At 49.2% G+C, this 16,205-nt stretch overlaps 1 protein-coding gene across 1 annotated transcript in view; it reads left to right on the forward strand.

Annotated features, from left to right (window-relative positions):
- Positions 1 to 16,025, forward strand: part of FAM184B (family with sequence similarity 184 member B) — a 111,193-nt gene extending 95,168 nt beyond the window's left edge. Inside the window, exons 11-18 of the mRNA XM_060012770.1 lie at positions 963 to 1,116; positions 4,065 to 4,228; positions 7,060 to 7,238; positions 8,886 to 9,032; positions 11,128 to 11,245; positions 12,979 to 13,083; positions 13,909 to 14,108; positions 15,932 to 16,025. Coding sequence (XP_059868753.1) covers positions 963 to 1,116; positions 4,065 to 4,228; positions 7,060 to 7,238; positions 8,886 to 9,032; positions 11,128 to 11,245; positions 12,979 to 13,083; positions 13,909 to 14,108; positions 15,932 to 16,025 — 1,161 coding nt within the window. The remainder of the gene's footprint in view (positions 1 to 962; positions 1,117 to 4,064; positions 4,229 to 7,059; positions 7,239 to 8,885; positions 9,033 to 11,127; positions 11,246 to 12,978; positions 13,084 to 13,908; positions 14,109 to 15,931) is intronic.
- Positions 16,026 to 16,205: the final 180 nt, after the last annotated feature.

The raw sequence follows: 16,205 nt of genomic DNA on the forward strand, positions 1-16,205 counted from the left end.
GAGAGTTTGAAAAGTGCAAGACTTTTCTGTCTTATTAAACTCAACAGGGGATGACTGAGTTTCCCATGAGAGGAGTAAGACCGTTTTTCCCCATTTGCTGGGGAGCAGCAAAGCAAAGACGCTTCGGTCTTCAGGTAGCTGCCTTGCCTGCTCACCCCTAATGGGAGCCTCATGCATTTGCTGCAGTCCTATTTCTCATTGTTCCCAGGGGCTGCATGAGGGAGCGGGTAGGGCTTGGGCCCTGGACGCCGCCGCCCATGGGTCACACTCCTGCCCCCGCCACTACCTGTCTTCAGTCATGGCGCTTCACCTTTCTGAGCTTCTTTCCTCCTGATCCTGCATCTTTTCTGTGTGACCTTGGGAAAGCTAATTCATCCCTCCCAGCCTCAGTTTCCTCACCTGAAAAATGGTATGTGATACTGGAACTCTCTGTTGCCAAGAAAAGAGAAACTATTAGTTTCTTACTGCTGCTGTAGCAAAATTACCACAAACTTGGTGGCCAAACACAGCACAAATTTATTATCTGACAGTTCTGGAAGCCGGAAGTCAGAAATCCTAAAATCAAGGTGTTGGCAGGGCTGTGTCCCTTCTAAGGGCCCTATAGGGGAGAACGTGTTTTCGTGCTTTTCCTATAGCCAGTGTCTGTCTGTCTCTTTCCTGCTCTCTTCCTCCTAACACCAAATTCCCAACGATTGGCCCAGCTTGGAACAGGTGTCCACTCTGGTCCAGTCAGCTGTGAACAGGGGTTAGGTTCACACAGCACAAAATGGCTGCTATGGCCAGACCATCACTGTCATTCCAGATGGGCAGGGGAGCATTCGCTGTAGCCTGATAAGCTCTCCATCAGGGAGTGGTGAGTGCTCAGGGCGGGGGCCCCAGCACAGAGGAGGAGCTAGGCAAAAGGGACAGGTCTCCCCTCTGTGCCCACTTCCATGCCTCCTTCCTCCCACTTTTGCCCACAGGCCACAGAGGAGCGCTTGAAGAAGGAATCCAGCCGCAGCCTCCAGATCCAGCACCAGGCACACCGGCTAGAGCTACAGGCCTTGGAGGAGAAGGCCCAGCAAGAGCCCCAGGGAGAGCTGGAGAGGATGCAGGCTCAGCAGGCGCTGTTGCTAGGTACGCGGCCGGCTGTGCACCCAGCAGGGTTCATATGCGGAAATCAGGGGCAGCAGGGGGCCCAGGGGTAGGGGCCGGGGTGACTCTCCCGGCTCTGACACCAACAAGATGTGAGATGTGGGACAGGTTGCCCTCAGCCTCATTTTCCTTTTCTATAAAGTGGAGTTACACTTGTCCTTCTATCATAGAAGCATTGTATGGATTTGATGAGATATTAAATATAAAATGCTTAGCATATAGCATGAGCCCAGTGAGTGCAGATAATATCATCGTCATTGATGAACATAAGCCAGATCTCTGAGCCTTCGTGAGAGTTTCCTGAGATAACCTCAAACGCTCATTTCTGAAGATTTCTGCAAATTTGGGGACTTAGGCCCCCAGGCTCCTTGCTGTTCCCTGTCCCCGCATTATCCCCAGCATGAAACTCACTTCCTCTTCAGTTTCTACAGCAAAAACCTGTCACACAAAGCATTCTAGAAGTTTCCAGAGGCAGTAAAGAGCTCCAGAGCTAAATTGTCTGGGCTTGAAGTCTGACTCCAGTGCTCACTAGCTGTGTGACCTCAGGCGAGTTACTTAACTGCTCTGTGATGCAGTTGCTCATCTGTAAAATGGGAATAATAATAGTATCCACCTCATTGGGCTGTTATTAGAATTATGTGAGTATATACATGGGAAGAATAGAGCCTGGTACATGGTAAATGCTATGTAAATGTTCACTGTCATTATTGTTGAATATTCCAACTTTGCACGGCTGACTCCAAGGGCCTCTCTCCATTTTTGTAGATCATCTCTCTCCGTCATTTTCTCTTTTACTCTCATCTTCTTTTTCACTCTTAAGAGCAAGACCAATGCCCTCCTTATTTCATGCCTAGCATTCAAGACCATATTGACCTTTTTTTTTTTTTTTTTTTTTTTGCGGTACGCGGGCCTCTCACTGCTGTGGCCTCTCCCATTGCGGAGCTCCGGACGCGCAGGCTCAGCGGCCATGGCTCACGGGTCCAGCCGCTCCGCGGCATGTGAGATCCTCCCGGACCGGGACACGAACCCGCGTCCCCTGCATCAGCAGGCGGACTCTCAACCACTGCGCCACCAGGGAAGCCCCATATTGACCTTTTAAAATATTTCTTCAATCCCAGACAGGGCTCTCCTTAAGAGAATTCTGGGAAGAGCATTTTCTTTACCTCCATAAGTGAATAAGTTCTACCTGCTGCTTGGTTGAGTTTTCATTATACAGTATGTCCTGTTCACTGCATGTCAGCACGTCAGCTCTGCACATTTCTGGATGAAGGAGAGAGAGAGAGAGAGAGAGAGAGTCCCACAGATTTCCTAGTTAGCAGCTACCCTGGAATGAGGCGGCCGCGTGGGAAATGCTAAAGTTAGCAGCATCTAAAGGAAACGCGGGCTTCACTGGTATGAAGCATCAGAATACATTAAACTTTTCTATGTGTTTAAATACTGTCCTTTTCAGAGAACCTTAGTAAACTTATGGGAAATCTTTTACAACTGATACGCTTTCACAATATCATTAAGTTTCACTCTAAACATCATTTAATTGTTTTACAAATATATGTTGAGCACTTGCTTTGTACTACAGCCTGTACTGGGTATCTTATGGCCTCTAGGATTATTGGAACAATGTTTCAAAAGTAATTTGCAATAACTAAAATATGGTCTCAGAAGTCCATAATAGAAAATAAAGTATCAAGTTTACTAGCACTTGAAAATCATCTTCTCTTTAAAATTTAATAGCTCGGACTTCCATGGTGGCGCAGTGGTTAAGAAACCGCCTGCCAATGCAGGTGACACAGGTTTGAGCCCTGGTCCGGGAAGATCCCACATGCCGCGGAGCACCTAAGCCCGCGCGCCACAGCTACTGAGCCTGCGCTCTAGGGCCTGTGAGCCACAACTACTGCAGCCCGCGCGCCTAGAGCCCATGCTCCGCAACAAGAGAAGCCACCGCAATGAAAACCCCGCACGTGGCAACAAAGGGTAGCCCCCACTCGCCGCAACCAGAGAAAGCCCGCGCACAGCAACAAAGACCCAACGCAGCCAAAAAATAAATTAATTAATTAATTAATAGCTCACTGAATAGTGTCTACTCCATCAGAGAATATTCTTTTTGAAATGATTGTTTTCTTTGCCTTTTGATCATGCTGGTAAGCGTTACACTATCAGAAATCACCTACTAACCTCAGAGGAGAAATTCGAGTTTCTGGCTGTACTGGTCCCTGAGTTAAGGAGGGCATGTACATTTCTCCTGAATGATTCTGGTTTTAATCGTGATCCTGTTGGGATGACATGCCATCTCCCACCTTCACAATCCAGCTGGGACCTTACATCCATGAGAAGTAGAACCTGTGAATGTTTTGTCTCCTTAAGTATTGGCACAAATATCAACATTTCCGATTTGAGACCCGCACCCCCAGAAGAGGCCACTGGGTCATTTGCTAATTCCCTGTTCTTCTTAGTTTTCTGACTTGGTGCTGAGGCCAGGTGTTGCCTCGGGGTTCAGCTCTGGACCCAGGCTGTCCCACCCTGACCCACCACCCATCCTAACTAACCAGCAATGGCGAAGCAGATGGTCCCAAGGGAAGAAGAACCATGGAAAGTGTTGAATCCTGACTCTACCGCTTATTAGCAGGGTGGCTCTGGGCTACTTACTCAGCTTCTCTGAGGCTCTGTTCCCTCTTCATAAAATGGGAGGGCTAATACTGGATAGGATGGTAGTAGGGCTTAACTGAGAACAGTTTTCAAGGGTTTAGCACATTTAGTGCTCTATACATGGTATTGTTGTTACTGTTCTCTTGAAATACGTAAGTAAGTTTGGGGAACTCGAACCAGCGCCTGCAGCAGCTCCCCACTGCAGCCCACCCCAGAGACTGTGGTCCCTGCAGAAGAGACTTTGGCCTCACCGTGCTCCTGACTTTCCGATGCTCTTCCTTTTGCAGAGGCCCTGAGGCAGGAGCTGGCGGAGCAGCGGGCTGCCTGCTCTGAGCATCAGAAGGACTTGGAAGCGCTGCAGGCTGAGCTGAGGGCCCCGGGCAGTGTGGGCAAGCGACAGGCCGTCAGCCAGTGTCCAGGGGATATCGAGGACTGTGCCAGCACTGCAGAGGTCAGCACCCCTGCCCTGCCCATGCCACACCTTTCTTGGAGCAGTGTCAGGGAGAGGCTCTGGGTGCTCGGTCACCCCCTGTCTGAAGGGGGAAAGACCCTCTCTTTCCACAGGCCTGGAGGGGACACGATGAGCCTGCAGGCTCCCATCTTTGGAAAGCAAAAACAAGTTTTAAGTGCAGCGTGTTATTTTAAATGCAGATGCAGTGGGATCTCAGGGTGTTGGTGCCAGACAGGGTCCGTCCTGTAGACCTGCAGAGAGTTTCTCAGAACACCTCCCCAGACAGACTCCCTGTCTAGACCTCCCTGTTCCTGTGAGGACAGGTGAGCTTGTCACCAAAGGTCAGTGCTGACTCTCCTTGAACTTTCTGGTCAGACTCGGCCCATCATCCCCCTCCTTGCCCTCCATAATTCCTACCTTGCTGGGTAGCACAGGGACCTCCTAACAACCCAGGCATCTCTCCCTAGCCCACCACATACGGCTTCAGGTATTCATCTAAAGTGCATCTGTGTAAAGCCTTCAGTGGCTCCCCACTGCTATGAGAATAAGCTCCCAATGGTCAGTCTGGCATTGAAAAGCCTTTACCCACTGGCTGCATATCCCCCTCTGCTCTAAACGCAGGCTCTGCATCCTGCCTCACTGCCTTTGCATATGCCCTGCCCCCTGCCTGGGACCCCTTCCTCCCTCTCCAGTGCCCAGCTGATCCTTCAGTGCCCAGTTGATCCCTCCATGCTACAGGCCTCCCCTCCACACCCGTGACCTCTCTACCCTCTGGGCTCCTGGAGCACTTCCTGTTGCAATAGCTCAGCTGGCACCCGCCTCTCCTGCCTGTCCTGTTGGAGACCCGTCGCTTCATGGATGCCCTTGTTTCCTTGCCTGGACTAGGCATCCTTTGAGAACAAGCCATGTCTGCTTCATCTCATCCCCCAGCCCCACCCCCAGTGCTCGGCACACAGCTCTGCACACAGCAGAGTCTCCACCAGGGTGTGTGGACGGCCACGATTAGTTGGTGTCCCAGCCCTGCTGAAGATCGCAGGAACATGGGGATGGTTCATTCCAGATTTTGCTGGTACTGAGAACCTGAAGATGATTTCTGTGTTTAATGAGAATTATTAACAAATGATGTATCACGATGAATTCAGCTCGGTTGGTAAAGTCTAGCAGAGGGAAAACAGAATATGATCCATTAAATGTTCTAGGTTGGTGGAGGACACCTGGACCTGTGGAAGGAGATAGGGGGAGTGTGGGATGGTGACAGTTGGTGGCTGCAGGGCCCACTATTGGGCCCTCTGCAATGAATGACAGACTTGCCTGAGGGCTATGGATAGAGACCCGGGCTGGGTAGATGAGACAGTACCTGGTCATCCACATCCAATCCTCGCCTACACCTCACTGGAGGGAAGCTCTGAACCCTCCGGGAGGAACAGCAAGGCCCTGGGTGATATCCCACACAGAGAAGAAGTATATCCACAAGAAGTAACAGCCCCAGGCAGCAGGAGTGAAAGGGGGGTGCAATGTCGGGATGCATTCCCAGCGTGGCCACCACTGCAGGTAAGTGGTGTTGCATCCACTGGGATCTTCTGAGGAGCCCCATGAAATAATTCTCAGATCTGTCGCAGCCAAGTACAGAGGGGGATGCACTTATCCAGCAGCTTCTCTCTCCCACTAGTCAAGGGAGGTCCCACAGGACTTTAACCAGGCTCTTCAGGTCGTGCAGGTGTGAGTGCCAGGTGGTGCCCATGGGCATCCCACACTATGCAAACCCCAGGGCTGGAAGCAAGAGGTACAGGGTCTAGGCACACATGCTCCCTGTGCAATGCTGTCCAGTCTTTGGAAGGAACAGATGCACAAACCTTCAGGCATGTTTGCATGGACTTGAAAACTGCTACATTCACTAATCGGGGATTAACCCTGACCCCATTTAATGGTGGATATCAGTCTTTGTATTTCTGTCGGAACCATTGACATTCAAGCATCATTTCGCAGCAAGCATTCATTTGGCACCTACTGAATCCCAGCCACTGTGCTAGGTGCTATAGGATTGGGAAGATGAAGAGGAGATGGCTCCTTCCCGGAACAGCTGCTGGTCTGGTGGAGGAAACCGGCATTTCAGCAAATCAGTGCACTTCATTATAGCCTCCACACGGAGAGGATCTAGCTCTCAGAGAAGAGAAAGCTTGTTGCCTCTCCCCTGAGGGGTTGAGAAGGCATCACCAAGGCAGGAATGGTTGGGTGTGGAAGGCACCCTAGGTAAAGAGACGGGCAAGGCCAAGTGTGGGGCAGTGGATCACAACTGTGGTGGCCTTAGAGTCACCTGGGAAGCTTTTTCAAAAGACACAGGGCTGGGATGTACCCAGACCCGCTGTATCAGGATCCTGTGAGGTGATGTGACAGATTGTTATTGTTCAGCAAACATTCACTCTCCCCTTCCTCTGCCCTGTGTGGTTTCGCCCCAAATTCACATGTTGAAGCCCTAACCACCAATATGATGGAATTTGGGAATGAGACCTTTGGGGGGTAATTAGTGAATTATTGTCCTAACAAGAAGCAGCTCAGAGACATCCTACCCCCTCCCCCCCCCACTCCACACAGGTGCAGTGTTGGGCTTGTTTTCATTTAAGCCACATTCTTGGCTCACCAGCATTATTAGGCTTTTTGAGGCCCACATTTGGCCAACTCTCAAAGCAGAAAACTTTAAGAGACTAGACGTGAGCTCCTGAATCAGGAGCCCGATTTGGGTTCCAGGCTGAGGTCTTTGCCGCGGCACATCTCTGGCCCTTGTCTGCCATTGCGCCTCCTGCAAACGGCTCTTCTGGCTGCTTTCTCCCTAGGAGGGGGGCGGTGCGGGCCAGGCGGGCTCCCCGACGAGCAAGGGCGCCGCCGAGCAGGAGCCCAGCGAGGGATGCGGCCTCTGGGAGGAGAACTCGCAGCTCCACGAAACAGTGCGGCGGCTGCGGGCCGAGGTGGAACAGCAGCGGCAGGAGACGCTGCAGCTCCGCGACCAGCGCAGGTAGGTCTGCGGGTCGGTGCTTCTCTCCTTTGACCCCTGGCGAGCCTCTGGGATCTAGGATTGGGTTGCACCCTTGGCATCTTCCCAAAGAAAGGTCTCCCAAGTACGCCAGCACTTCACTGATGTTACTCCTTTGACCCATGGAAAGTATCGGTGGTCTAGGAATTCTAGATCTCGAAACGCCTAGGGTTAGCCCTGAAATGGGGGGGAGGGGTACCGTTTCCCTACAGATCAGAGAATCTATGGAATCAAACTTAACGATGCCAAAAAGTATCCTCAAAACTAGCCTTAGGGAGTCAGTGCAGTGGAATAGTTAAGACAGTTCTGTTTGCTCTTAACTAGCTGTGTGACCTTGGGCGAGTCTGTGAATCTCTCCAAGACCCTGCCCTTACCTGTAAAAAGTAGAAAACACCACCCCTTCTCAGGGCTGTTGTAGAATGCAGTGAAATGTATAGGAAGATGCTTAGCACTGACCCTGGTACTCGGTAAGTGGTGGTGGCAACTCTGATTTCCTTGTCCAGGCTGGATAGCCCTTTATCAAGTCCTGAATTCATGGCCTTTTTTTCCCTGGCTGGAAAGTTTATAACTACAACTTTAATTTCATTAATAGATATAGGGCTTTTCAAGTTATCTGTTTCTTCCTGAGTGAGCTTTGGTAGTTTGTATCTTTGAAGGCATTTGTCCATTTCATCCCAGAGTTTGAATGTTCCAGTCCCTGGCGTAAAGTTCACGTGAAAGTAGGCCTGAGGCTCATCTGAGAAACAGCCATGAATCCACCTGGCCAAGGTGGAGCACCTTAAATTCAGTTAGAGACTCACCATGTGACACTGGAATAAGGAGACTGGACCAGAGTAGGGGCTCCTAACCATTTCCGATTATAGCCCCCTCCAGGTGAGGAAAACGATGTCCCTCTCCTGGAGAAGGATATCATCACACAAAAATATGCATGTACTTTCAGAAGGTGTCAGGCCCCCTGAGGCTGGTCTGAGGATCCCTTAGTGCCCCACCCCAAGGTTAAGAAAAGTGATAGCTGATGGTCGAACATACGCTTTGTGCCACGGGCTGTTCTGGACGTGAATTAACATAGTTCATCCTTTCAATAACCCTGTAGGGTAGCCACTGTTGTCAGATGGAGAAACTGAGCAGAGCGTAGCTCGCGCAAAGTCACGCAGCTAGGAAGTGATGGGGGAGGCCGCGGAGGGACGCAGGCAGCCTGGCTCTAAACAGTGTTCTCCTAATCCCTCTCCCATCCTGCCTCCCCACCCTGGACCGCTGGTCTCCCAGCTCTCAGAGTCCACAACGTTTGGTAATTCCGATACAGAATCTCAGCCTCCAGGCCTACGCACCTCCCCCAAGTGAAAGGAGTGCTTTCTGGGACTCCTCTCCTGAGCTCTCCTCCACCCCTTCCCCCAGAAGGCTGCCCTTTGTGCTCAGGTTTCTCCTTCATGGAATGCTGGGGTGGAAGGTACTGAGAAGAGGTTCCACAAGCTGGACCCCACAACGCAGAGACCCCGGATCTCCTTCCCACTGTGTCCTGACCTTAGATTCTGCAGGCCACCCAGCAGAGTGGGGAGAAACTCCAGTGCCCTAGAGGTTCAGTCCCTAGAGCCTGGACAAGCCCAGCTGTGCTTCCACCCCGCCCCACAGGCTGCTGGAAGAGGATCAGCAAGCCCAGCGGGCCCGGGAGGTGGAGATGCTACGCCAGGAACACCGGAAGGAGATGCAGGCCATGGTGGCCGATTTCAGCAGCGCTCAAGCGCAGCTCCAGGCCCGGCTGGCTGCCCTGGAAACCGAGTAAGTGAGGACTTGGCCCCAGGTTGGAAGGGACTAGTAGATGTACCGTTTCATTAGGGGGACCTCATCCTAGTGTCCCCAGGACTCTCCTAGTTTTTTTTTTGTTTGCGGTATGCGGGCCTCTCACTGTCGTGGCCTCTCCCGCTGCGGAGCACAGGCGGGCGCGCAGGCTCAGCGGCCATGGCTCACGGGTCCAGCCGCTCCGCAGCATGTGGGATCCTCCCAGACCGGGGCACAAACCCGCATCCCCTGCATCGGCAGGCGGACTTTCAACCACCGTGCCACCAGGGAAGCCCTCTCCTAGTTTTAAAACTAGAAGTCCCGAGTTCCAGAAGCGCCTCAGTTCCAGGCAAACTGGGATGGTTGGCCACCCGTCTTTTTATGAGACTGCATTCCTGTCTTGTGCAGGGTACTGGGAATCTGTGAGGAATGAGCATGGTTTGACCCTCACACACCGAAGAAGATCAGGGCTACTTTTTTTTGAGCATTTCCACCTTCTAATGTGCACCATCTCATTTAATCTTCACATCAGTTCTTCAGGGTGGAAACCATTATTCCCAAGGATTGATTAAGAAAGCAAGGGCCCCTCGTGCAAGCATTCATTTATTCATTCAGCAAATATTTGTTAAGGGCCTACTGTGTGCCTTGCACTGTTTTAGGCTCTGGAGTTACAATGGGAATAACACAAAGACTGTGCTCTCATAGCGCTCACAAATTCTAGATGGGGATTCTGACAAAGAAATAAGCAAACAAATATTTAACTTCGTATCAGGTAATGAAAGTACCTGAAGGTACTAGAAAGAAAACAGGATCAGTGTCTAGAATGCCAAGGGTGGGCAAGGAGGTGACATTTAAGCAGAAAGAGGAGAGGAAATGAGAGAGCCATCTGAACAAAAAGCATTCCAAGCAGCCCGAACAGCAAGTGCAAGGGCCCTGGGGCCCGCCTCCCAAGACCAAACAGCCAGAAAGCTTAAGTGGAATGAGTGAGAGAGTGATGATAGGAACTGAGGTTGGCAAGGTAGCTGGGAGGGGTGGAGGAGATGCTGCACTGAGCAGGAAGGGGTTTGGGTGTATTCGGATGGAGTGCACTGGGAAGCCCTTGTAAGGCTTTGAGCATGACTGACACGGTCTGAGATACCTTTTAACAGGGTCACTTCTGACTGCTGAGAGGAGAAGAGACTGGGAGGTCGGGGTTAGTGACAGGGAGATCAGGGCAAGCAGCACTAAGTAAATTTAAACGTCGCCTGTCTGACCCTTAACTTGTGCTTTTAAAAACTGTCCTCCACTGGCTCCAATACAAAGCAGATCATCCAGAATCTGGAGTGGAAGGTTTTACCAGCTACCATCTAATGGGTTCTTAGCACGTGCTGGGCATGCATGATCTCACTGAATCCTCACAACCACCCAGTTTCACACCCATATTAAAGAAGGAACTGAGTCTCACGGGCAAAATGCCCAAGATTACATAGCTAGAAAAGAGCAGAGCTGGGATAAGAGCCCAAGTCATCTCACCCCAAAGCCCTGGCCTCTTATCAACTACAGTCAGTAGATCACCGGCAGCCCTCACCCTCTCTCGCCCACCATCTGGAGGTTATTTCTCTCCAGCTTCACACTGAAAGGGCGGTGGTACCAGCTGCCCTGCTGCTTTGTAGAACTAGCTCATGCCATGCTCTCTGGCTGCCTGCAGGTGGGGCGGGAGCCACATCTGTACTGGCATAACCTGCTGGCCTTGGTGTGGGTGGGGACGGTTTCCGGCTGAGGCCTCTTCTCCCAAACTTCGCTGGTTCTTGAAGCCCCACTGAATGTGGCATCAGTGTGCACACACAGGCCTTTGGGTCCTGGGCCCTACAGAACCTGGGGGAACTGACAAGTGTCAGAATGGGAGTTGCAGTCCTGGGCTCCACCTTGAGCTCTGCAGCCAACTCGCTGGGTGGCCCTGGGCAGGCTCTCTGGGCCTCAGTTTCCCGTTTGGTGAACAGAGAGTGGCCAGCCAGGCCAAGCAACATAGCAGCGTCCCCATCACGTCCACCTCTTCTCCCTCCTTGCGGTTGAGTCATTGCAGCATGGTGGCTAACTGCATGCCTGCTCCAAACAGACTGAAAGATTCCGGAGAGAAGCCAGGGAAGGGGGAGTCGAGGCCGGAGGACGTTCAGCTCATAGGCCGTCTGCAGACCCGCTTGAAGGAGAGGGAGGAGATCATCAAGCAGCTCACGGTGAGGCTGTCCAGGGTATTCGCTTTAGCCTAGCACTTCCATGGGTGCCTAAAACTGTAATCCTGATAACCCCAAAACCACCTTACAAAAGGCCCGTGGTTATTTTTCCCCTATTATATAAAAAAAGACATGCTCACTAAAAAAAATTAACACAGGAAAGTAGAAGGCAAAAAAAGAAAAATCACTCTCAAGTCCCACACCATCTGCCTGATGTTGGTATTGGTTTGGTTTTTTTAACCTACAGCATTTGGGAAAATCTAGAACGGTATCCACCTCACACTCATGTCTCCTCACACTTTAACCATTGCTTTAGGCTTTTGCCCAGCCTTCCTGTGCTCCATGCTTTGGTTGAAAGTTCTCTGTAAGCCAGTTCCCAGTGGCTTACATTCAGCTCTGGGGACTTTGGGTGATACACTTGCTCCTGTCAGCGTGGTCCACGCGGGTCAGCTAATTAGCCACATCAGAAGTCCAGCCTCTTCCTGCCATCTCTACCTTCACCACCTTGGTCCAGGCCCTGCTGCCTCTCATGCATGATGGAGAGTCCACTGGGCTCCCCACTCACTCCAGCCTCACCCCACTCTGTTGACCTCACAGCGACCAGAGTACTCTTATAAAAATGTAATTCGGACCACAACATGGCTCTGTTCAGTACCTCCTGTGGCTCCCTGTCCTGAGAGTAAAATCCATGGTCTTACGGTGGTTCACACAGCCACACATCCTCCCACAATACACATGCACACTTGTATCTCACGCCCATCCTTGTACCCTCCTGCTCCCCAGTCACGTTGCTTCATGTCAAGATAAAGACGAAAACTTAACCACCAACTGAAAATTAGATGATACTAATAAGGAATTGCTTGTTTGCTAAGTGTGACAAAGGTATTGTGGTTATCTTTTTAAAAAAAGTCCTTATCTCTTAGAAACACTTATCAATGTTTTTTTGTTTTTTGGGTTTTTTTGGCTGCGTTGGGTCTCTGTTGCTGCGCGCGGGCTTTCTCTGGTTGCGGCGAGAGGGGGCTACTCTTCGTTGCGGTGTGCGGGCTTCTCACTGCAGTGGCTTCTCTTGTTGCGGAGCATGGGCTCTAGGCCTGCAGGCTTCAGTAGCTGTCGCACATGGGCTCAGTAGTTGTGGCTTGCGGGCTCTAGAGCGCAGGTTCAGTAATTGTCGCGCATGGGCTTAGTTGCTCCGCGGCATGTGGGATCTTCCCGGACCAGGGCTCGCACCCATGTCCCCTGCATTGGCAGGCGGATTCTTAACCACTGTGCCACCAGGGAAGCCCTCAATGTTTTTACAGATGAAATTATACAACAACTGAAACTTGCTTTAGAAACAATACAGCAGGAAAGAAAAAAGTGGAGAATGACACAGGTAAAGAAGATTGGCCATAAAGTGATTGTACCTGGGTGTTTCCTTTTCTTTGTCTTAACTAATAACTTTCTGCAGTAGATTCTGCTCAGATCCTGAGAGCACCTGGATCTCTGACTTCCCTAAGGCATTCCAGAAAAGCTTGCCTTTTCCTTCACAAGGGGTGCTGGGGACACAAAGGCCCCAGAAATAAAGGTGCTTCCTCAAAGCTTCAGTGGGTGGCAGCTGGATTCCCACTGACTTCCCCTCCCTTCCCTGGTCTTTCCTCCTCTCTGTAGTCTGCTCTCACACAGCCATCTTCCTTCAAATTAAACTCAGTGTGCTGGGTAGTTAGGCTCATTTAGACTCAGTTGTATTGTTTTTCCAGGAGGAGAGAAGATTTCACTACGCAGCATTCCCCAGCGCCGTGTCCCATCGCAATCGGTCCTTCTCTTTCAATCCTCGCCCAGGGTATTTGACCCCTTCCATGAAGGTAAATTGGTCCTGCTGGTTTCAATGCATTACATAATTCTGCTGGCTTTGTTTTTCCCAAAGGTAATGGCAGCTTATTTATCAATTGTCCAGCATTCATTTAGACGAATATTCATTGAAAATAAGACCCCCCAGGAAACAGTCCAAATTATTAATAAACAGTATTTATATCTGGCTAGGCAGATTGTGTTTTTTATGAGATTTTTTAATTTTCCAAACTTTTTATATATAAATGTGTCACTATTAATAATGGCTATATCTGGGTGATAGGAGAGAAAGAAAAGAGCAGGAATCCTTCACTGTAACTTTTTTTCCTTTTACAAAAATTTTTGGAATTTATTACAGTGAGAATATTCACGTCCAGATCTCTCATCTGCTATCACAAAATCCTAAAGTGCTTAAAAATTTGTATTTTTTTGGTAACTCATAGGACAGTAAACCTAACCCAAGCTGAATTCATGTAAGCTCATTTATAACTTTTATATATCGCTCTTGGTGTGACAAAATGTAAGTTTCACTCCAGAAATATTGATGTGTTTGAGGACAAGGTGGGCCCAGCTTCTGCTGGGGGTGTTATATAGCCTTTTAAAATCTAAAACAAGATTTTAAATTAAAAATCACATTTGTCACCAGAAGTTTTGGATAAGAGATTGTGAGCCTGTGTTTTTTTAAAGCACAAAGTGGATTGGAAGAAAAAATGCTTTAAAAACAAACATGTAAGTTATTGCCTCCTTGCTCATATAATTTTGGTTGGGCAGGCCTTATCTACTTTTACAACAATGCCTCTTTGGGTGGTACTAACGGGCCTTTCCTTTAATACCAACAGAAAAAGAAGATGGAGGAAGTGCCCAGCCGAGTGGTCAGTGTGCCAAACCTCGCTTCCTATGCTAAGAACTTTCTGAGTGGCGACCTGAGCTCCAGGATCAACACTCCTCCGATAACTAAGTCACCCAGCTTGGACCCAGGCCCCAGCTGTGGCCAGCCTTACAAACCCACCCCATCTCTAGATGTAAAAACTGCCACAAGGTAGGGGGCCAAAGCTATGATTCCATTTTCCCATGGTCAGGAGGGAAATTAGTATTCCTTTCTGGTACCTGTTAAATACCCAGCATTTGGGCCAATACAAAGGGTAACGAAACAAGCCCTGCCTTGGACAAATTACAACCCAGCCAAAAAGGAAGATATGTAAGAGAAGGGAAATAGGTCATTCTTTAGAAGAGGCACTATTCCTGATACCAAATTCCAGAAAACTTTTTTTTTTTTCCCCCATGGATGATTAGACAGGGGACATTGAATCACTTAGCTGACCACTTCAGAGTGGGTCACACAAAAGATGGACTCATCTGGCCTTGAGTCTGGATTCCAATTCTCATCCTCGTTGTTAGCTTGCTTGGCTTTGGGCAGCTCACCTGACTTCTCTGAGTCTGTTTCCTCACCTCTAAAATGAAGATAATACAGCACCTACCTCATTAGACTCATGTGAGACTGAAAGAATTAATCCATAGGACATGCTTAGCACAAGACCTGGCACAGAAGCATTCAGTAATTTTCCACTATTATTATTAAGGTTATTTCTCATGATTCACTGTATAATCTTGTAATTTTAAGGCCTCTTAATCTGTGGGTTTGGTTTGATCATGCATGATGATCTCTGATACTGCCTTATTTTTCCAGAAGCCCTTGCAGCTTCTGGAAATGTGTGATTTCCCCTGTTTATTGATTCCTTCCTGTCCAGCCTTCCGTTCAGAGCAGTATCTTTAATTCTGGGCTTTGAAGTTTGCATTTCTTAAAGGGCCCCTTCTGAAATGTTCCTTTTCCAAAGGCCCTGCCTCCCCAAGGCTATTTGGACAAATATGAGTGTGGAGCTGGAAAGACTTGCTGTCAGTCATTGAACGAGTCCAGCCCTTTGTGTCACAGCTGAGGACACTGAGGCCTGGAGCCCCAAGCACACGGTCTGTTAACTGCCAGAGCCAGCCTGACTGGCTACAGTTCATCTCATTATCACACACCTCTGTTTAAAACTGTGTTCCCACTGTTTGTTTTAAAGATTTATTTTATTTATTTTTGGCTGCATTAGGTCTTAGTTGCGGCACGCGGGACCCTTGTTGAGGCGTGCGGGATCTTCTGTTGCAGCGTGCAGCCTTCTCTGTAGTTGTGGCATGCGGGTTTTCTCTATTTTGGTGCGCAGGCTCCAGGGCCCGTGGGCTCTGTAGTTTGCAGCATGTGGGCTCTTGTTGAGGCGCCGAGCTCAGTAGTTGTGGCACGCAGGATTAGTTGCCCCACAGCATATGGGATCTTAGTTCCTTGACCAGGGATCAAACCTGCGTCCCCCGCATTGTAAGGCAGGTTCTTTATCACTGGACCACGGGGAAAGTCCCCCCACTGTTTTATAAGAAGCTTCATAAATGCAGTTAGAGACCGTTCAGACAGATACACACTGTACTTTCTTACCTACCGTCTCCCCTTTTCAATTTATTAGGCTAATTTCACAACCTCATTGAAATGCCAGAGCACATCAGATTACTTTTGAAGAAGCCATAAAGTGTAATACTGTATTGATTAACCATTTCTTCTTTCACCTGTTTTTGGAGGGGGTTGTTTAATTTGTGCCTGAAATAAATAGTACATGTTGCAAAATATGTGGCATGTGGGATCTTCCCAGACCGGGGCACGAACCCGTGTCCCCTGCATCGGCAGGCAGACTCTCAACCACTGTGCCACCAGGGAAGCCCTAGTATCTTTTTAAGAGTAAAGAAGCAGTTATCTTTCCCTAAAAAGATAGTAGACTATTAAGTTGTTTATTGAATAATTTTCAAAACCATCTAAGAAAACGTTTTGTTTGTTTTTAGGACACAAGATGATGAACCAGCCCAGCCCAAAGAAGTCCAGCAGAAGCAGGGCTCAGCCCACCAGGAATGGTTTACCAAATATTTTTCTTTCTAAACTGATCCTTAAACTGATCATAAAGTGGACATTTGAAACACATTTCTTTTGAAGCATCTGATTGAAGGAATGAACTAAAAAGCCAACCAACCAAATAACTTGCTTGTAATATGATTTACATACATAGCTAAAACAAATTCTTGCATTAACATTTCATACTGTTTCATTGTGACATTAAGA

Source organism: Delphinus delphis, chromosome 5, assembly GCF_949987515.2.
Source record: "Delphinus delphis chromosome 5, mDelDel1.2, whole genome shotgun sequence".
In the NCBI taxonomy this organism is placed as follows: Eukaryota; Metazoa; Chordata; class Mammalia; order Artiodactyla; family Delphinidae; genus Delphinus; species Delphinus delphis.